Source organism: Cotesia glomerata, linkage group LG9 (genome assembly GCF_020080835.1).
Source record: "Cotesia glomerata isolate CgM1 linkage group LG9, MPM_Cglom_v2.3, whole genome shotgun sequence".
In the NCBI taxonomy this organism is placed as follows: domain Eukaryota; kingdom Metazoa; phylum Arthropoda; class Insecta; order Hymenoptera; family Braconidae; genus Cotesia; species Cotesia glomerata.
In genome coordinates, this window is record NC_058166.1 from 303,630 (window position 1) to 324,763 (window position 21,134).

The 21,134-nt window shown below is 30.5% G+C and overlaps 2 protein-coding genes and 1 long non-coding RNA gene across 5 annotated transcripts in view; all 3 read left to right on the forward strand.

The window, feature by feature from the left end:
* LOC123271366 overlaps positions 1 to 21,134 on the forward strand; it is a 90,472-nt gene that overhangs the window by 9,744 nt on the left and 59,594 nt on the right. The window lies entirely within an intron of this gene.
* LOC123271342 (rab GTPase-activating protein 1-like) lies at positions 308 to 16,467 on the forward strand. Of its 3 annotated transcripts, none has more exons than XM_044737637.1 (10): positions 308 to 592; positions 846 to 1,062; positions 4,304 to 5,173; positions 6,617 to 7,269; positions 9,005 to 9,527; positions 11,299 to 11,473; positions 13,456 to 13,646; positions 14,630 to 14,689; positions 14,762 to 14,953; positions 16,159 to 16,467. In XM_044737637.1, the coding sequence occupies exons 2-10, from the start codon at positions 886 to 888 to the stop codon at positions 16,372 to 16,374; spliced, it is 3,057 nt and encodes a 1,018-aa protein (XP_044593572.1). In that variant the 5' UTR covers positions 308 to 592; positions 846 to 885; the 3' UTR covers positions 16,375 to 16,467. The 3 variants fall into 3 exon arrangements, with proteins under 3 accessions (XP_044593572.1, XP_044593570.1, XP_044593571.1); XM_044737635.1 differs by having other exon boundaries at positions 878 to 1,062; XM_044737636.1 differs by having other exon boundaries at positions 788 to 1,062; positions 16,159 to 16,466.
* Positions 18,338 to 20,802, forward strand: LOC123271345. The gene is made up of 6 exons (XM_044737640.1): positions 18,338 to 18,846; positions 18,897 to 19,140; positions 19,191 to 19,432; positions 19,535 to 19,767; positions 19,893 to 20,351; positions 20,405 to 20,802. The coding sequence occupies exons 1-6, from the start codon at positions 18,439 to 18,441 to the stop codon at positions 20,763 to 20,765; spliced, it is 1,947 nt and encodes a 648-aa protein (XP_044593575.1). The 5' UTR covers positions 18,338 to 18,438; the 3' UTR covers positions 20,766 to 20,802.

Consider the following 21,134-nt stretch of genomic DNA (forward strand, 5'->3'; position numbering starts at 1 on the left):
TTTTCCTTTAAATTTTCTTTTAATTTTATAAATTTTCAAATTTTCCCTCTAATTAAAAAAAAAATTATAAAATATTGCCTTAATTTAAAAAAAATTTTTTTACAAATTCAAATTTCGCGCCATTTCTAAATTCAAATTTCCCGCCAAATTTTTACCGAAATTTCAAGATTTTTTTTTTTTAATAAAAAACTATCCCCTTAAAAAAATAATTTTATAAATCAAACAGCCATTTTAATTAAAAAAAAAAAAAAAATAAAAAAAAATAAATTTAAAAAACAAACATGGCGGATTCCGGTTTTGACAACAACCGACAAATGGCCGCCGACGCTAGTGTTTTCTAAAAAAAACTCCCTGAATCTTCCGATTGTGATTAGAAGGCCAGTCTGGGCTTGATAACTCTGCAGAAAAAAACAAATAAATAATAAAACATTGACTATTATTAACAATAACAACAATAATAATAATAAAATGTAATTGTGTAAAATAAAGAGGGATAACAAAATAAATAAAATAAATAAAAGTTATAAAAAATATTAAGTTGGATCGATTTTACAAAATGATGATTCTCTTGCAGTATCCAGGTGATTTATGAGTAAGTATTGACAAATTAAAATTAATTGATTAATTTTTGTAAAAAATAAATTATTGGAAAAATTGACATTAAAAAATTTTTTTGAAATAATTTTTTTTTTTTAATTTTAATAATTGTTTTGCAATAATAGAAATAGTGATTAAGTTTCAATTTATATTTTTGCGACGACATATTGATAATTATTGACGTGCCTAGAGTGTCATGATGCTGGATATTAACATTCGTAATAATATCACCTCAAATAATGTCTCAGAAGTGTCTGAATCTGTGAATCTCCGTCTCCAGGCTCAGTTATGGAGGATAGCTTGAGCGTTAAGTCACTGGAATCAGTAGCAACGAGCGACGAGTACGAATTTGTTAATGAGAAAGACTCCAAGCCATCTCCTAATGCTATTTTCGAGCCTCAGCCACCCATGCTCAAGATTCCTAATAATGGCAATTTAGAAGATCTTCAGAATAATTTACGCGAGGTATTTATTTTTCTTTTTTAATAATCTTAACCTTACTTTTTAAGTTTAGAAATTTTTTTTATTAAAATTTCGAGCTGTTTTTGATGATTTTGAAGCAAGAAAATTCACTCAGATGTTTTAAGCTCCAACCCATCAAGCTCTTATTAAATAAAATTATTAAAAATCAATTTAGCAGATGTTTGATAATTAAAAAAAATTTTTTAATGAATTTTAAAGCCAAAAAAAAAAAAATTGTAGAAATTTTAAAAAATTGAAAAATGCAATTTTTTACAAATGAAAAATTAAAGTTAAGACATCTGACAATTTTTTTAATAAAAAAAAATTAGAAAAATAATCATCAGAATTAAACGTCTAATTTAATTATTTATTGGAAAAAAAATTTCTAAAAGTTTCTTAGGTTGAATTCGAAAATATCTCTAGACACATAATTAAGAAATGACCTTATATCTTGTGAACTATCGACATTTTTAAAGATATAAGCTCATCCCGATGTTACACTCATCGAGAGCTTTCATTTGAGTACCCACATGCATTTTTGATATATTTTTCATATATACATAATATATATAAATATATGACATATATGAAAAATTGATGTGGGTACTCAAATGAGAGCTCTTGATGAGTGTAACATCGGGATGAGCTTATATCTTTAAAAATGTTAATAATGAAGAAATGACCTTGTATCTTGTGAACTATTGACATTTTTAAAGATACAAGCTCATCCCGATGTTACACTCATGAAGACCTTTCATTTGAATACCCACATCAATTTTTCATATATTTATATATGTTACACATATAAATATATGAAAAATATATCAAAAATGCATGTCGGTACTCAAATGAAAGGTCTTGATGAGTGTAACATCAAGATGAGCTTATATCTTTGAAAATGTCAATAATTAAGAAATGACCTTGTATCTAGTGAAATATTCAAATTTTTTTAAATATAAGCTCATCCCGATGTTACATTTATCGAGACCTTTCATTTGAGTACTCACATCAATTTTTCATATATTTGATATATTTATTTATATTATATATATGTATATATGAAAAATATATCGAAAATGCATGTGGATACTCAAATGAAAGGTCTTGATGAGTGTAACATCAAGATGAGCTTATATCTTTGAAAATGTTAATAATAAAGAGATGACATTGAATTTTGTGAACTAATGACATTTTTAAAGATATAAGCTCATCCCGATGTTACACTCATGAAGAGATTTTATTTGAATACCCACATCAATTTTTCATATATTTATATATCATATATATGTATATATGAAAAATATATAAAAATGCATGTGAGTACTCAAATGAAAGCTCTTGATGAGTGTAACATCGGGACGAGCTTATATCTTTGAAAATGTCAATAATTAAGAAATGACCTTGTATCTTGTGAAATATTGAAATTTTTTTAAATATAAGCTCATCCCGATGTTACATTTATCGAGACCTTTCATTTGAGTACCCACATCAATTTTTCATATATTTGATATATTTATATATATTATATATATATGTATATATGAAAAATATATCGAAAATGCATGTGGATACTCAAATGAAAGGTCTTGATGAGTGTAACATCAAGATGAGCTTATATCTTTGAAAATGTTAATAATAAAGAGATGACATTGAATTTTGTGAACTAATGACATTTTTAAAGATATAAGCTCATCCCGATGTTACACTCATGAAGACCTTTTATTTGAATACCCACATCAATTTTTCATATATTTATATATCATATATATGTATATATGAAAAATATATAAAAATGCATGTGAGTACTCAAATAAAAGCTCTTAATGAGTGTAACATCGGGACGAGCTTATATCTTTGAAAATGTCAATAATTAAGAAATGACCTTGTATCTTGTGAAATATTGAAATTTTTTTAAATATAAGCTCATCCCGATGTTACATTTATCGAGACCTTTCATTTGAGTACCCACATCAATTTTTCATATATTTGATATATTTATATATATTATATATATATGTATATATGAAAAATATATCGAAAATGCATGTGGATACTCAAATGAAAGGTCCTGATGAGTGTAACATCAAGATGAGCTTATATCTTTGAAAATGTTAATAATAAAGAGATGACATTGAATTTTGTGAACTAATGACATTTTTAAAGATATAAGCTCATCCCGATGTTACACTCATGAAGACCTTTTATTTGAATACCCACATCAATTTTTCATAATTTATACATCATATATATGTATATATGAAAAATATATAAAAATGCATGTGAGTACTCAAATAAAAGCTCTTAATGAGTGTAACATTGGGATGAGGTTATATCCTGAAAAATGTCAATAATTAATAAATGATCTTGTATCTTCTGAAATATTGAAATTTTTAAAGATATAAGCTCATCTCGATGTTACAATCATGAAGACCTTTTATTTGAATACCCACATCAATTTTTCATATATTTATATATTTACATATATTATATATATATGTATATATGAAAATTATATCAAAAATCCATGTGGGTACTCATGTGACAGCTCTCAATGAATGTAACATCGGGATGAGCTTATATCTTTAAAAACTTCAATTGTTCAGAAAGTACAGAGCAATTTAACAAAGGTCATTATTTATTAAATAAAAATTTAATTTATTTATAGTTCACATAGTGACTGCAAGATTGCTAGTTTTTTTTGTTAATATAAAAATAGTAATTTTTTAATTTAGTTTTTAAAAGCGCCACTAGATGGCATTTGGTATATAATTTTCCCGCAAGTACAATCGTATAGCAACCAAAATAACAACATCTTAATAAAAATTTTGATAATTTAAAAAAAATTTAATGAACTAATAAAAGCAAAAAAAAAATTTTTTAACTAAAAATTGCAATTTTTTGAAAATAATTTTTTTGAAAAAAATTGAAAAATTAAAATTAATAGACATCTGACAATTTAAAAATGAAAAAAAAAAAACTTTTCTAAAAATTTACCTATGAAAGCATAAAACAAATTTTTAAAACATTTTCTGATTTAATTATTATTTAAATCATTTTAATCAAAAATAAATTATCAAAGTTTCTTTTAAAGTCTAAATTTTTAAATTTAGTTTTTAAAAGCGCCCCTAGATGGCATTTGGTATATAATTTATCCCACAAGTACAAGCGGAAAGCAACTAAAATAAAAATAAAAACCTTAATAATAAAATTGAAAATACTTATTATAAAAAAAAAACTCTGTTAGGTGCTGACAGAAGAAAAAATGGAGAGTCCAGAATCAGAAGTGATCCCAATGCAGGTAACGAAAGTAGGCCACAGCAAGTTCTACGACCTGCTCCCGGAAAAAACCGACGAGATGAAGCCAGAAGACTACGAGGAGACCACGGAGGACTGCACAGTCTTCAGCGGAGTGACTTACCTCGGTGCGGCGGCGATCAACGCCCCAAAATCAGAGACAGAGATCCAGCGGAACATGGCGATCTTGTCAGCGGAGCTGAAGGAGAGCCTGGAGATCAAGGTGTCAGTCTCAATCCCGAGCAGTTCCTCAGGGTCCGTGGTATTAAGAGACGCGAGCACTCACCAGCCAATGACGTCCTACGAAGTCCAGCGGATATTGTTCTACGTGAGAGGAGACTGCACCGGACCGTGCTCGGCGTGCTTCGCCTTCACCTGGTCCCACGGCGACACTCTCGAGTCCGCCATCTTCCAGTGCCACGTGTTCCGCTGTGACATCCCCGAAGCCGTTGGCCAGGTGTCTTCTTGCTTCGCCAAGGCCTTCCAGAGGATCCCCAAGTCGCTGACCAGCTCATTGACTCCAAGTGACTTCTCCAGTCTCAATGAGAAGACCAACTCCAGGGTGTTCATCTTTGAGGTCACCATGGAACTCAAGGAAGAAGATGGCCGCGGCGGGTTTCATACTGTTCCCAAAGACAGGAGCTGCTTCAAATTGAGGAGCAACGTTGCCAAGCAGGTTTGCTTGAGCATCCAGCAGGTCGCGAGTAAAGAGGGCGGTGTCATCCTCGAAGTTGAGCGCTGCTTCGGGGTACTAGTCAGTCCTGGGAGAAATGTTCGCCACAGCGACATGCGGCTTCTGGAGATACACACCGAAAAAAAGGTGAGTTTTTATTTTTATTTAAAAAACTATTAGGCCTGAAAATAAATTTTAATACAAAAATTGTAGCTTATTGTCTAAGCTTTAAGAAAAAATTTGTCCGGTGACAAAATTTTGATTACAAAAAAAGTTATGGAATTTTTAAGAACAAGATCTCGTTAATTCCTGGAAAAATTCGATTTGATTTCTGTTTTTTTAAAGGACTATTTTTATTAAAGAAACAATTGATTTAAGAAAAAAACTTTTGAGACAAAAATTATAGCTTAGAGTTTCCTTTATAAGATAAAAAGTGTCCGGATCAAAAATTTTTATTATAAAAAAAGTTATAGCAATTTTAAAATCAAAGACTCGGAATATTCCCCAAAAAGTGGTTTTTGAACTGGGGGCGTTGAAAACTTGACAAAAAAAATTTTTTTGACTAAAAAGTTGTAGTGGGTCTTAAAGTTGAAAGTCTAAGGATGATAAAAATCCCGGCAAAGACATAAAAATAATTAGTTTAATATTTTTAATCTAAAGTCAAAGTTTAAAAAATTGTAAAGTTTAAAATTTGGATCTTACAATCAATCTTTAATCATTTTTATCTCAGTTCCTATTGGTCCTAAAAAAAAACCTTTGAAACAAAAGTTGTAGCTTACATTCTCTTCTTTGAGACAAAATTTATCCGGTTTAAAAATTTTTATTTGAAACAAAGTTATGGCTTCTTAAAAGTTAAAAACACGGCAAATTCTTCAAAAATGAGTTTTTTGAGTTGGGGGCGCTGAAAACTTTGCGTAAAAAATTTTTTTTTTTAAAAAGTTATAGTGGGTTTTAAAGCTAAAAGTCTAAGGATTCTAAAAATGCCGGCGAAGACATGAAAATAATTATTTATCTATTTTTAATCCTTAATCAAAGTTTAAAAAATTGTAAAGTTTGAAATTTTGAACTAATTAACTTTCAAAAATTTTTATCTCGGTTCCTATTGTTCCTAAAAAAAAACTTTTGGAACAAAAAGTGTAGCTTATTGTCTCTTTTTTAGGATCGAATTTGGCTGGTTCCGAAATTTCGATTTCAAAAAAAGTTATAGAGCTTCAAAGGTCAAAAACACGGAAAATCCTTTAAAAAATGGATTTTTTGAGTTAGGGGCGCTGAAAATTAAGCCAAAAAAATTTTTTTAATAAAAAATTTATAGTAGGTCTTTAAGCTTAGACTTTGAGGATTCTAAAAATGCCGGCGAAGACATAAAAAAAATTAGATTTCTATTTTTAATTAATTAAAGTTTATAAATATAAAAAATTCAAAATTTGGATTGTTAAATTATTGTTTAATAATTTTTAATTAATTTATTATGGGTCCTAAAAAAAAAGGTTGGAATAAAATTTGTAGATTTCAATATTCTTAATAAGATAAAATTTATCCGGTTAAAAAATATTGATTTAATAAAAAGTTATATAATAACTAAACTTGCAGAGCAACAGCCAGCCTCTGAATGACCGTCAGAGCTATAACATCTCCGGAAGCTGGGATCCTTCGGACCCAGCTTTAGAAACTTTAAACACAGAGACCAGGGAGAGCAAAATCAACATGACAGTAGCCGTGGACCTGGTGATCCGTCGGATCCGGGAGCCAGTTCGCTTTGTAATAGAGACATCAGCGAAAGTGTACCCGCAGAATTACCGATTCTGGTACCTGTCCCGGAAGAATCTAGTCCAGCAGTTCCAGCTAACCTCCAAGGAGGTCCCCGGAGAGCTGGAGGTGCACTACGAGGTGGTGAGCATCGAGACCTCCGGAGAGTTGGACCGGAACCGAGTGAACCTGGCTCTGAACTTGGCCTCGCTGATCAGGTCCTCTTCCTTGACCAGCATCGACACTCTGACGCCCAAAGAGGACCCGGACTCTGACGGAGACGAGCCGATGCTGAGCGGGACCGGGGAAGTGTCTAAAGATTGCTCCGCTGACGAGCTAGCTAGCTGGAGCGAGGTCCTGGAATTCTGGACGGGGAAGCACCGCCCGAAGCTCCTGGTGAAGCTCACCCGGGCGGGAATCCCCGAGGCGCTTCGTGGGGAAGTCTGGCAGCGGCTGACTGACACCTGCTGCGATAACTCCCAAGAGATGATGGACAGGTAAGAAATGACCTTGTATTTTGAGAAATATTGACATTTTTAAAAATATAAGCTCATCCTGATGTTACACTTATCGAGACCTTTCATTTGAGTACACACATCATTTTTTCATATATTTTATATATTTATATATATTGTATACATGAATATAGGAAAAATATATCAAATATACATGTGGGTACTCAAATAAAAGCTCTTGACGAGTGTAACATCTAAATGAGCTTATATCTTTAAAAATGTTGATAATTAAAAAATGATTTTGTATTTTGTGAACTATTGACTTTTTTAAAGATATAAGCTCATCCTGATGTTACACTCATCGAGACCTTTCATTTGAGTACCCACATCAATTTTTTATACATTTCATATATTTACATATATGACATATATGTATATATGAAAAATATATCAAATATACATGTGGGTACTCAAATAAAAACTCTTGACGAGTGTAACATCTAAATGAGCTTATATCTTTAAAAATGTTGATAATTAAAAAATGATTTTGTATTTTGTGAACTATTGACTTTTTTAAAGATATAAGCTCATCCTGATGTTACACTCATCGAGACCTTTCATTTGAGTACCCACATGAATTTTTCATATATTTTATATATTTCTATATATGACATATATGTATATATGGATAATATATCAAATATACATGTGGGTACTCAAATAAAAGCTCTTGACGAGTGTAACATCGGGATGAGCTGATATCTTTAAAAATGTTAATAATTAAAAAATGATCTTGTATTTTGTGAACTATTGACATTTTTAAAGATATAAGCTCATCTCGGTGATATACTTATCAAGACCTTTCATTTGAGTACCCATATCATTTTTTCATATATTTTATATATTATATATATGTATAAATAAAAAATATGTCAAAAATGCATGTGGGTATTCAAATGGAAGCTCTTGATGAGTGTAACATCGGGATGAGCTTATATCTTTAAAAATGTTAATAATTAAGAAATGACCTTATATCTTGTAAAATCTTAACATTTTCAAAGATATAAGCTCACCCCGACATAATACTTGGCGAGACCTTTCATTTGAGTATCCACATCATTTTTTCATATATTTTATATATTTATGTATATTATATATATGTATAAATAAAAAATATGTCAAAAATGCATGTGGGTATTCAAATGAAAGCTCTTGATGAGTGTAACATCGGGATGAACTTATATCTTTGAAAATGTTAATAATAAAGAAATTACATTGTATCTTGTGAAATATCGACATTTTTAAAGATATAAACTCACCCCGACATAATACTCATCGAGAGCTTTCATTTGAGTAGCCACATCAATTTTTCATATATTTTATATATTTATATATATGTATATATGAAAAATATATAAAAATGCATGTGGGTACACAAATGAAAGCTCTTGATAAGCATAATATCATGATGAGCTTATATCTTTAAAAATATCAATAATTAAGAAATGACCTTGTATTTTAAGAAATATTGAAATTTTTAAAGATATAAGCTCATCCCGATGTTACAACCATCAAGACCTTTCATTTAAGTACCCACATCAATTTTTCATATATTTTATATATTTATATATATTATATATATGAATATATGAAAAATATATCAAAAATTCATGTTGGTACTCAAATGAAAGCTCTTGACGTATATAACATCGGGATGAGCTTATATCTTCAAAATATATATATTATATATATGTATATATGAAAATATATATGACAGGTACCGGGTCCTAATCACCAAGGAGAGCTCTTGCGAGGGCGTCATCCTCAGGGACATCAACAGGACCTTCCCAGCGCATGACTACTTCAAGGAGACCGGAGGACTCGGCCAGGACTCACTTTACCGCATCAGCAAGGCCTACGCGGTCTACGATGAGGAAGTTGGCTACTGCCAGGGCCTCAGTTTCCTAGTAGCTAGTCTTCTGCTTCACATGCCCGAGGAGCAGGCCTTCTGCGTCCTGGTCAAGCTCATGTACGACTACGGGCTCAGGGATCTCTACAAGGACCGGTTCGATAATCTTCACATGAGGTTCTACCAGCTGAACCGGCTCATGGAAGACCAGCTGCCCGAACTCTATAAGCACTTCTGCGACAGGGGTGTCGAGACTCACATGTTCGCTGCTCAGTGGTTCCTTACTTTATTCACAGCCAGGTTCCCGCTGTACCTGGTCTTTCATATTTTGGATGTCTTTTTACTTCAGGGACTTGATACTCTTTTTCAAGTTGCTATTGCTTTACTCATGGTAAGTATTTTTAATCTAAAAATAACCCTAAAGGATCTAGACTTGTGAATAATTTTTTTTTAAATCTATAATTAAAGTACAAACTCCAATTATTGACAAAGATATAAATATTGACATTTTAAATCTAATTAATTATCTGTTATAAGAGTAATTGTCATATAAATTTTTATTAAATTCTAATTAATTAAAAAATTGAAAAAAATTACTTTTAGTTCAAATTATTAAAAATTTTGCTTTATTAAATAGTGACTTTTGTTAAATTGCACTGTACTTTAATAACTATTGACATTTTTAAAGATATAAGCTCATCCCGATAATACACTCATCAAGAGCTTTTATTTAAGTACCCACATGCATTTTTTGTATATTTTTCATATATATATATATATATATATATATATATATATATATATATATATATATATATATATATATATATATATATATAAAATTGATGTGGGTACTCAAATGAAAGGTCTCGATGAGTGTAACATCGGGATGAGCTTATCTTTTTAAAAATGTCAATAGTTGAGAAAGTACAGTGCAATTTAACAAATATCTTGTGAAATATCGACATTTTGAAAGATATAAGCTCACCCCGACGTAACACTCATCAAGAGCTTTCATTTGAGTACCCACATGCATTTTTGATATATTTTTCATATATACATATATATGATATATATAAATATATAAAATATATGAAAAATTGATGTGGGTACTCAAATGAAAGGTCTCGATGAGTGTAACATCGGGATGAGCTTATATCTTAAAAAATGTCAATAGTTCACAAGATACAAGGTTATTTCTTCATTTTAACATTTTTAAAGATATAAGCTCATTTTGATGTTGCACTCACCGAAAGCTCTCATATGAGTACCCACATGCATTTTTTATATATTTTTCATATATACATATATATGATATATATAAATATATAAAATATATGAAAAATTGATGTGGGTACTCAAATGAAAGGTCTCGATGAGTGTAACATCGGGATGAGCTTATATCTTAAAAAATGTCAATAGTTCACAAGATACAAGGTTATTTCTTCATTATTAACATTTTTAAAGATATAAGCTCATTTTGATGTTGCACTCACCGAAAGCTCTCATATGAGTACCCACATGCATTTTATATATATATATATATATATATATATATATATATATATATATATATATATAATATATACAAATATATAAATATATAAATATATGAAAAAATTGATGTGGGTACTCAAATAAAAGGTCTCGATGAGTGTAACATCGAGATGAGCTTATATCTTCAAAAATGTTTATATTTCACAATATACAAGGTCCTTTTCTTATTATTAACATTTTTAAAGATATAAGCTCATTCTGATGTTACGCTCATCAATAGCTTTCATTTAAGTACCTACATGCATTTTTGATATATTTTTCATGTATACATATATATAATATATATAAATATATGAAATATATAAAAAAATTGATGTGGGTACTCAAATGAAAGGTCTCGATGAGTATAATATCGGGATGTGCTTATATCTTTAAAAATGTCAGTTTGATTGCTTAAAAAAAATGAAATCATAACTTTGTCTCTTATAGTGCCAATAATTGGAACTTTTACCTTAGGGCCTAAATTTTTGCCGGAATTTTAAAATAAATTGTTTTAATTTTTAATATTACGGCGAAAATATTGGTCTAGGAAAAAAATTCATAAATTAAAAAAATTAATTACTTAATCAACTAAAATAAAAATAAATATTTACTATTTTTTACAGATGAGTAAAAAAGAACTAGTTCAACTGGATTTCGAAAGTATATTGAAATATTTCCGGGTCCATTTACCAAAGCGATGCCGAAACGAAGAAGTCTCTAGATATGTTATGAAACTAGCTTGCTCCGTAACGCTTAAAAAATTAAATAAATACGAGGCCGAATTTATGACACTCAAAGGTAATTATATTTTCTATGTATAATTATTAATTATACTTTTGTATAATTGTGTCCGTCCGGTGCATGATTTTCAATGTGATTGTTTAAATATTGCCAAATTCATCTAGTCGTATTTTGTTATTAATATTCTTTTTTTTTTTTTTTTTTTTTTGTAATTTTTCGCACTATGCTTTATTGTGTATTTTAATTGTATTAATAAAGTAGTTGTATTTATTGCACTGTAATTGTTATTTTTAACCTTGCTTGGTGTATGGTACCGCTGGAAATTTTTAAAATTTTTATTTTATTGAAAAAAAAAAAATTTTTTTCAACATTTTTTTTACATAATTAAATAATATGAGAATTTTTTAAAAAGTTTAGTTTTTGATGGCGCCACTAGGTGGCGCCTAGTAGATTATTTTTCTCACATGTACAATTGTACAGCAGCTAAAAATTTATTTTTTACAATAGCAATTACTAATTAACATATTTAATCATTAAAATTTCCAATTATCCATTAAAAATAATATTTATTAAAACTTAGTTCTTGAAAGCGCCACTAGGTGGCGTCTAGTTGATTATTTTTCTCGCAAGTAAAAATGTACAGCAAATAAAATTTATTTTTAAACTAGTACTTACTAATTTTTATAATTAATTAAATTTTTTTGAATTTAGTTCTTTAAAGCGCCACTAGGTGGCGCCTAGTAGATTTTCTTTCTCGGTATTAAAAATTTAAGGCAACTAAAAATTGACTTTTTACAACAATAATTACTAAATAACGTATTTAATTAATTAAATTTCTAATTTTTCATAAATAAATAATATTTATAAAAACTTAGTTCTCAAAAGCGCCACTAGATGGCGTTTAATTGATTATTTTTCTCGCAAGTAAAAATGTACGGCAATTAAAATTTATTTTTCAACTAGAACTTATTGTTCTAATTAATAAAAATTTTTTTTAATTTAGTTCTTGAAAGCGCCACTAGGTGGCGCATAGTATAATTTTTTTTTCTCGCTAGTACAAATGTGCGGCACCTAAAAATTTATTTTTTACACTAGAAATTACTAATTAGCATATTTAATTAAAAAAATTTAAAATTATCCATTAAAAATAATATTTATTTAACCTTAGTTCTTGAAAGCGCCACTAGATGGCGTCTAGTAGATTTTTTTCTCGCAAGTAAAAATTTAATGCGGCTAAAAATTGAGTTTTTACAACAGTAATTACCAATTTACATATTTAATAAAGAAAATTTTAAATCATCCATAAAAAAATTTATTAAAACTTAGTTTTTGAAAGCGCCGCTAGATGGCGTTTAGTTGATTATTTTTCTCGCAAGTAAAAATGTACGGAAATTAAAATTTATTTTTAAACTAGTACTAATTGTTGAAATTGATTAAATTTTTTTTTAAATTTAGTTCTTGAACGCGCCACTAGGCGGCGCATAGTATATTATTTTTCTCACAAGTAAAAATATAAAATTAAAAATTTAATTTTAACGATACTACTTATTAACTGTACCAAAATTTAATTAAAAAAAATATAAATAATTAATTTATTTCAAGATAAAAAATAAATATTTATTCAGACGGAAAAAATTTAATTAATAATAATAATTAAATGAGAGTAAAATTAGAAAGCCAGAATATTAAAAAGTAAATGGTTAGCAAAACTGTCAGTTCTTCGTATGGGAGATAAAAAAAACACGTGGCTGATTATGAAGCATATGTGACGCCCCTGGCTCCCCTCCCTGGGTTGCATTCCTGACGTGCCTACTCGACAACTAAGCTAAACAGTCAGTGGTTTTAAAATGAGCCAAGAGCGTATCGTGTGTCGTAATCGCTGGCTCGTATCAAAAGTCTGTCACTTTTGTTGTTAATAATTAATTAATTAATTAATTTTGCCAATATGAACTTGTTACTCCCAAGTATTTTTATTTTTAATATAATTATTATTTATTATAATTATTATTAAAATTATTTATTGTGTTGTTTTTTTTTAGAGGCCCAAGAAAACGCGGACGAGTACAGCAATGAGGTGGAGCAACTTCGCGGAGCGGTTGCGAGAGCTGAGGAGGAGAAACAGCGACTGGATCTAGAGCTCATTCAGATAAAAGAGATGCTTCAGAGAGAAGTTGCTAGAGCTGACGCTGAGAGTCGGAGGAGTGTTATTATTATCAATGAATACAAACAAGTATGTCGTTTTTTTTTATTTCTAACAATGACTAATTAGTTTTTCTAGTTTTCACTCTTTTAATAATCATAACTTTTTTTCTAATTCAAATTTTTAAATCGGATTACTTTTATCTTAAAGAAAACACTTTAATATACAACTTTTGTATAAAACATTTTTTTTAGGACCCATTATTTTTTTTATAAAAATTAACTAACTTTGAAAAAAGAATTTAAAAAAATTTTTTTTTTAACTTTCAAGATTAAAAATATTTAACTTGACTTTTTTATGTCTTCGCCGGGATTTTTAGAATCCTTAAAGTCTTAACTTTAAAAATCAATTCAAGTTTTTTGAAAAAAAAATTTTTTTCAAAAAGTTTTCAGCACCCCCAATCCAAAAGACTAATTTTTTTATAAATTTACCTTATTTTCAAGGTTCAAAAATTTATACCTTTTTTTCAAATCAAAATTAAGGAACCGGATAAATTTTATCTTAAAGGAGAGACTGTAAGCTACAACTTTTGTTAAAAAAAGTTTTTTTTAAACTTAAGAATTCAATCAATAAAAATTGACAAATTTAAAAAACCAGAAATTCGCAAAATTAATTTTTTTAAAAGTTCAATTGAAGATTAAAAATAGATAATTAATTATTTTTATGTCTTTGCCTGCATTTTTACCATCCTTAAAGTCTCAACTTTAAGATCCACTATGATTTTTTTGACAAAAAAATTTTTTTGGACAAGTTTTCAGTGCCCCCAATTAAAAAAACCCATTTTTTTACTAAATTTCCCGTATTTTTAAGTTTCAAAAATTCATAATTTTTTTCCTAATTAAAATTAAGAAACCGGATTAATTTTATTTCAGAGAAGAGACTTTAAGCTACAACTTTTGTTCCAAAAATTTTTTTCTATACCTAATAGTTAATTTAATAAAAATGATCAAAGTTCAAAATTCATAATTTCTGATAAAAATTTTCTAAGCTTGCTAAATAAATTATTTTTTCAGATTTGCCAGCGTTTGGAAGACGATTACAATGCTGCAAAGACTGCATTAAGCGACTTACGAGTGAGTACCTAAAATTTCTCGCAAACTTTCGCAAAAAAAAAAAAATAAGTAAATAAAAATAAAAAATTTCAGAACAAAATTTCAAACTGTCCAAATTGTCGAACGACAGTAATGGAATCCTCAGCGGTATACGCAGATATATCTCACCCTCTAGAATCCCGAGCAGATCCGATGCTGCACCGGACACAGGAGCGGGTTAGAGAGCTAGAACTCGAGCTAGCTCAGACGAAACTCGCCCACGTTGAAGCAGAGTGCAGAAATCAGGTCGGTAAAAAAATAACAAAATTTTTTCGTACATTTTTACTTGCGAGAAAAAAATTCGACGAAACGCCGCCTAGCGGCGTTTTCAAGAGTTAAATTTAAAAATTTTATTTTTTGATTGATAATTAAAAATTTTTTAATTAAATTTATTAATAAGTAACTGAAAATTAATTTTTGTTACTTTAAATTTCTACTTGCGAGATAAATAATATACTAGACGACACCTAGTGGCAACTCCAAGAACTAGAATTTAAAAAATTAATTTTTGATTAGAAAAATTTAATTAGATAAGTTAATTTGTTATCACTAGTGTAAAAAATAATATTTAGTTGCCTTACATTTCTACTAGCGAGATAAATAGTTTACTAGACGCCACCTAGTAGCACCTTCACAAACTAAATGTAAAAAAATTAATTTTTAATTAGAAAAATTTAATTAGATAAGTTAATTTGTTATTACTAGTGTAAAAAATGGATTTTAGTTGTCTTAAATTTCTACTTGTGAGATAAATAATTTTCTAGACGCCATCTAATGGCACTTTCAAGAATTAAATTTAAAAAAAATTGATTTTTAATTCAAAAAATTCCAATTAATTGAACTAATTAGTGAGGACTAGTTTAAAAATTAATTTTAGTTGCCTTACATTTCTACTTGCGAGATAAATAATATACTAGACGCCACCTAGTGGCACTTCCCAGAATTAAATTTTTTAAAATTGATCTATAATTAAAAAAATTTGTATCAAATATCTTATTTAGTAATTACGTGTCAATAATTAATTTTAATTGCCTTAAATTTCTACCTGCGAGATAAATAATCTACTAAACGCCGCCTAGTGGCGACTCCAAGAACTAAATTTATAAAAAATTGATTATTAATTAGAAAAATTTCAATTAATTAGTCTAATTAATGAACACTAGTTTGAAAATTAATATTGGCTACCTTACAGTTTTACTTGCGAGATAAATTATTTACTAAACGCCACCTAGTGGCGAATCCAAGAACTGAATTTAAAAAAAATTGATTTTTAATTAGAATAATTTGAATTAATTAAACTAATTAGTGTTTATCAGTTTAAAAATTAATTTTGGTTGCCTTACAGTTCTATTTGTGAGATAAATAATTTACTAGACGCCACCTAGTGGCACTTTCAAGGACTAAATTTTTAAAAATTGATTTATAATTAAAAAAAAAAAATTTTTTTTCAGGATTTGACTCACCAGCTCCACGCAGCGTCTTCAGAACTCCAAGCGGCTCGGAACTCCTGGCCGTGGCTCAGTAAAACCCTCTCGACGATAAAAGAAGCCGCGAATAAACGAGAAGCAATTAACGCGACACTTTCAAGGCGTGAGTCCGCCCCCGGAGGTGAAATTCGCCACGTTATTCACTCGCAATCTCGCGACAGCATCAAAGAGGCTGTTTAATGATTATATTTATTATTAATCAGATAAATTAATTATTTAAAGTATCCTTTTGTTAAATTGGCTGTGTTCGAAAATTTTCATACTCGTTACGTTTTTTTTTTTTTTAAGTTTTTATTTACGTAATTTTTTATATAAGTTGCCATAACACATATATAAATATATATTTAATAGTTCAGCCATGACGGAAATTTTTTTATAAAACATTCCAGAATTTATAAAATTATTGGCGATATATATATATATATATATATATATATATATATATATATATATATATATATATATATATATATATATATATATATATATATATATATATATATATATTAACACTAATAATTATAATAATAAATAATAACAAACAAGTCCATTAGCATTGAGAAAGTTAATAATAATGATAATTATAATAAGACGATAATTGTTACTATTTAGTATGTCCAATTGACCATGTAATATAATTAAATAAAAATAATTCATTAAAAAATTGAATATTTGAATTCCTTATTCTTGCACTTGCGAGAAAAATTATCAACTAAACGCCACCTATTGACGTTTATAATAACTAAGTTTTAAAAATGTGACAAATTTTTTATTCAGATATTGTAATTAATAATTAATAGTGGGAAAAATTAATTTTAGTTGATTTACATTTTTATTTGCGAGAAAAATAATAAGCAAGGCGCTACCTAGTGGCGCTTTCAAGAACTAAATTTAAAAAAAATAGATTTTTAATTAAGAAAATTTTAATTAATAATTACTAGTGATAAAAATTAATTTACCTTGCTTTACATTTTAACTTGCGAGAGAAATATTATACTAGGCGCCACCTAGTGGCATTTTTAAGAACTAAATTTTAAAAATTGATTTATAATTAGAAAAATTTTCATTAAATATGTTAATTAGTATTAACAAGTGTAATAAATAAATTTTGGTTGATTTATATTTCTATTTGCGAGAAAAATATTAGAAAAGGCGTCACCTAGTGGCATCTCTGAAGAACTAAATTTTTAAAAAATTGGCCAATAATTAAAAAAATTTTAATAAATAATTACTATAGTGTAAAAATAAATTTTATTTGCCTTACATTTATACTTGCGAGAGAAATAATATACTAGACGCCACCTAGTGGCGCTTTCAAAAACTAAATTCTAAAAATTAATTATAAATATTTCAATTAATAATAATGAGTGTAGAAAATTAATTATGGTTGATTTACAATTCTATTTGCGAGAAAAATAATAGACAATGCGCCAACTAGTGGCGCTTTTAAGAATTAAATTAAAAAAATTTTGATTAAATATTTTAATTAATAATTACTAGTGATAAAAATAAATTTTGGCTGCCTTAAATTTCTTTTTGCGAGAGAAATATTATACTAAGCGCCACCTAGTGGCATTTCTAAGAACTAAAAATTTTAAAATCAATTTATAATTAAAAAAATTTTAATTAATAATTACTAGTGTAAAAAATAAATTTTGGTTGTCTTACATGTTTACTTGCGAGAGAAATAATATACTAGACGCCACCTAGTGGCGCCTTTACAAACTAAAAATAAAAAAATTCTAAAATAATTCAACACTATTAAAAAAGTGATAAAAAAATTTATTTCCACCCAAAATTAAGAAACAGGACTCAATAAAGACACATTTTTTTGACGAATAAAATTTTTTTAAAGCTTAGAAGTTTAAATATCCTTGACAGGAATCTCCCTCGGGGAGATGTCTCTTTTTATTTCAATTACCTTAATATCTTAGAAATTAAAGCTCTACTAGTGAGAAGTTTAGCTACTATGCGCCATCTGTTGGATTTTCTAAGAACTTTAGCCAAGTTATCGAAATTCGAATGGTAAATATAACATAATTGATGTGTTGTTCATACTGAGTATCTAGAAGGTGAAATTATAATAATTGCGATAAATTTGTAGTCAATAGATAGTTGGGTGGAATTAAAATAATTGCTGGCTAGTCGGCCTCCGTTGCGAAGATAACGAAGTGATAATAAACTAGTTCGACAATTTCTATCTACAAGTTAAACTCATAAGTTTTATTAAAAAAACCTACCGAAATGCGTTTGATAATATTCCTGAGCATCCTAGGCCTGGGCCAATCAATTGACCTTGGCGCTGTGTTTGACATTGACGACCTGATTGTCTTTATCAAGACCGCGGGGAGCAGACTGTCGGAAGCCGCTGACGAATTGAACGATCTAGAAATCGATGGAACAAAGAAGTATGCCGAAGTTATCGACACGTACCTGATCCAGATGCCACATAATAGCGAAGAGGGTGAAAAGTACCAGAAGCTCAAGGACCTGGTGGAGAAAATTGACCAAGCTTGGAATGACCTGGGCACAAAAGACCCCGGGGACGATGACAAGACCCAGCTGGCCGCTTTGGCAACGACCCGTGATGAGCTTTATGATCATTACGTCGGAGACGAAACGACCCAGGGTCTTCCAATGAAGATTGCTACGGTAAGACGCTTGTTCTTGTATCTGCTGGTTCTAATTTCAACGATTTACAGGCGGAGGAGCCAAATATGTGCGAGTTGACGGATCCCGACCAACTTCGATTGAAGAAAATTCACCAAGCAGTTGCTCTGTCTGAGCTCAGGACCTTCATTCTGAATCTGAAGGCCGGGGAGGACAACCAGAAGGCCGTCGCCAAGGCGGTTATGCAATCCGAAGAGTATATTCTGACCAGCAAGCTTGGATTTGAAGAAACTTCAAACAATTTCCACGCGTGCGATCCTCCGGAACACATCAGAGGTGAGTTTAAGCTTTTAAGTCATCCAGATGCTGATTGCAAACCGTTTCAGGGGAAACTTTCGGAGAATTCTTGGGTCTCTTTCAAGGAGTGGTCGTTAACGATGGCCACACAAACAACAAACCGAAAATTGGTGAATGCGGCGAGTCTTGCGACGAACTTGATGATACCAGGATAGAAAAATGCTTCAAGCCACTGGATGGTTATGGAAGGACGTCGCATTGTCACAGGAAAAAGTGCTTAGGCAGACTCTTTGAGTGCGATCACGTCCAGAATACAAATGTTTGCGAATTAGTAAGTTAAGGAACATTACTAACCTTCAGTTTTCCAGATGGCTTTTGCAGTTTTTCAAGAATTATTTGTGATTTGGATACAATTTATCTATCTGGATTTTAGGAGCCTACATCAGACCGACGATTTTCCTGGGTCTGGAGTGAAGGACAGCAAAAACACTACGGAAAATATGATGGAGATTGTGAGGGAAATATAACTGACATCAAGGAGAGCAAAGAGCTACAAAGAAGCACATGTGTTACTTGCCTGTGCATCTGCGCCGAAGAAGATCCGACTACCAAAGCCACCAGAACCGTCAGCTTGGTTCCCCAGTTTGCTGACATCAAGAAGAACATGTAAGTGGGTGGTCTGATTCTAATCCGGTTAAATAATTGACATCCTGCTATTGGGAACAAAAATACCGGTTGGATGTTGTTGGCTGGTGATCAAAGGATCTGCCAGTGACAATATTTTGTTGCAGGGTCGTCACCGGGGTCCGGTTCCAAGAGAATAACAAGGTGTTCCACGTCCAGATCGAGGAATCCAAGATGGGGCCGCTGGGGGAAATCGTGTCCGGGACTTCCAAGTGGAAGAAGCTAGACTCGTTCACTTACGACCCGAAGACTGGATCCTTTCAGACGAGGAAAAGACTGCGCAAACAGCAGCTTCACGAGAATTTAGACTACAAGATCTTCAACCGAGACAGCAGGACGGTCAATCTTGACAAAGTCGAGACTTCTTATGGAGAGGTCATCGTTGGAGTGTCTCTGGTCTATTGTCAAGATTATGATGCCGTGCAAATCCAGATCCTGTCCTGGCCCTTTGATTTCAAGACTGGAGAACTAAAGGACCCGATTAACTTGGAGGACGAGGATGTCGTTCACGATTGGATCACCTGGAAAAACACCCCTCGGAAGCCATCTTTCTACGATAATGACAGGTATGTTTGATTAATGGCTTCTAGAAGCTAGGAATTAACGTTGGTGGTTCCAGGTCCGAGATTGAATTGAGATTTCTTGACGACCCTGCTCTAGCACCGAAGAATCAAATCATCTCAGATCCAAATGACAAGATCAAGATTGGAACTACCGGGTACGAAGTGGACATGGCCCAGCACACCATTCCCTACATCACACTCCAGGATGTCACCTATTCTGACAAGAAAACTGCTCTAGGAGGCTTGGAGATCTACTACGCTCGCGCAGAAGGCTTCGGAGGGTTCCTGGGCTTCATGATCCAGGGTTACGACTTTTCTAAAAACTTCCGGAATAAAATGAACCAGGAAGAAATCGACAAGTACCAACCGGACTTTGATGGTCAGCTGCCTCAGCAGATTCCTGTCAAGGATATGTAAACTTCTGAGCTCAATAAAGTTTTATTCATCCAAAAAATGTGTCTTTATTAAGTACAACCTTGTCCTGTTCCTTTATCTTGGTTAGACAAAATGTTTTAAGCTTCTAAAGACCAAAAACGCGGAAAATTAGTCAATAAATGGGTCTTTTGAGCTGGAGGCGCTGAAATTTTGGCTAAAAAAATTTTTTTTTGAAAAAATTTATAAAGGCCCAGTAAACACGTTTACGTCAATGTGACGTCAAAATGACATTGGGCTATGTCAGGATTTACGTAAGATACAAGTCACGAATGAGTCATATGTGACTCATTATTTCACACTTCTTGACGTAAGATTCTGACGTAAAAATATGACGTAGTCATGACGTCAGTA

What these genes read in the sequence shown, in the direction of transcription:
- LOC123271342 (XM_044737635.1), top strand. An exon ending in TTGCTATTGCTTTACTCATG is followed by an intron (nt 9,528 to 11,298) that starts GTAAGTATTTTT and finishes TATTTTTTACAG; the next exon opens with ATGAGTAAAAAAGAACTAGT. An exon ending in TTATCAATGAATACAAACAA is followed by an intron (nt 13,647 to 14,629) that starts GTATGTCGTTTT and finishes TTATTTTTTCAG; the next exon opens with ATTTGCCAGCGTTTGGAAGA.
- LOC123271345 (XM_044737640.1), top strand. Translation starts at nt 18,439, where the DNA reads ATGCGTTTGATAATATTCCTGAGCATCCTAGGCCTGGGCCAATCAATT. An exon ending in TCCTCCGGAACACATCAGAG is followed by an intron (nt 19,141 to 19,190) that starts GTGAGTTTAAGC and finishes AAACCGTTTCAG; the next exon opens with GGGAAACTTTCGGAGAATTC. An exon ending in ATACAAATGTTTGCGAATTA is followed by an intron (nt 19,433 to 19,534) that starts GTAAGTTAAGGA and finishes TCTGGATTTTAG; the next exon opens with GAGCCTACATCAGACCGACG.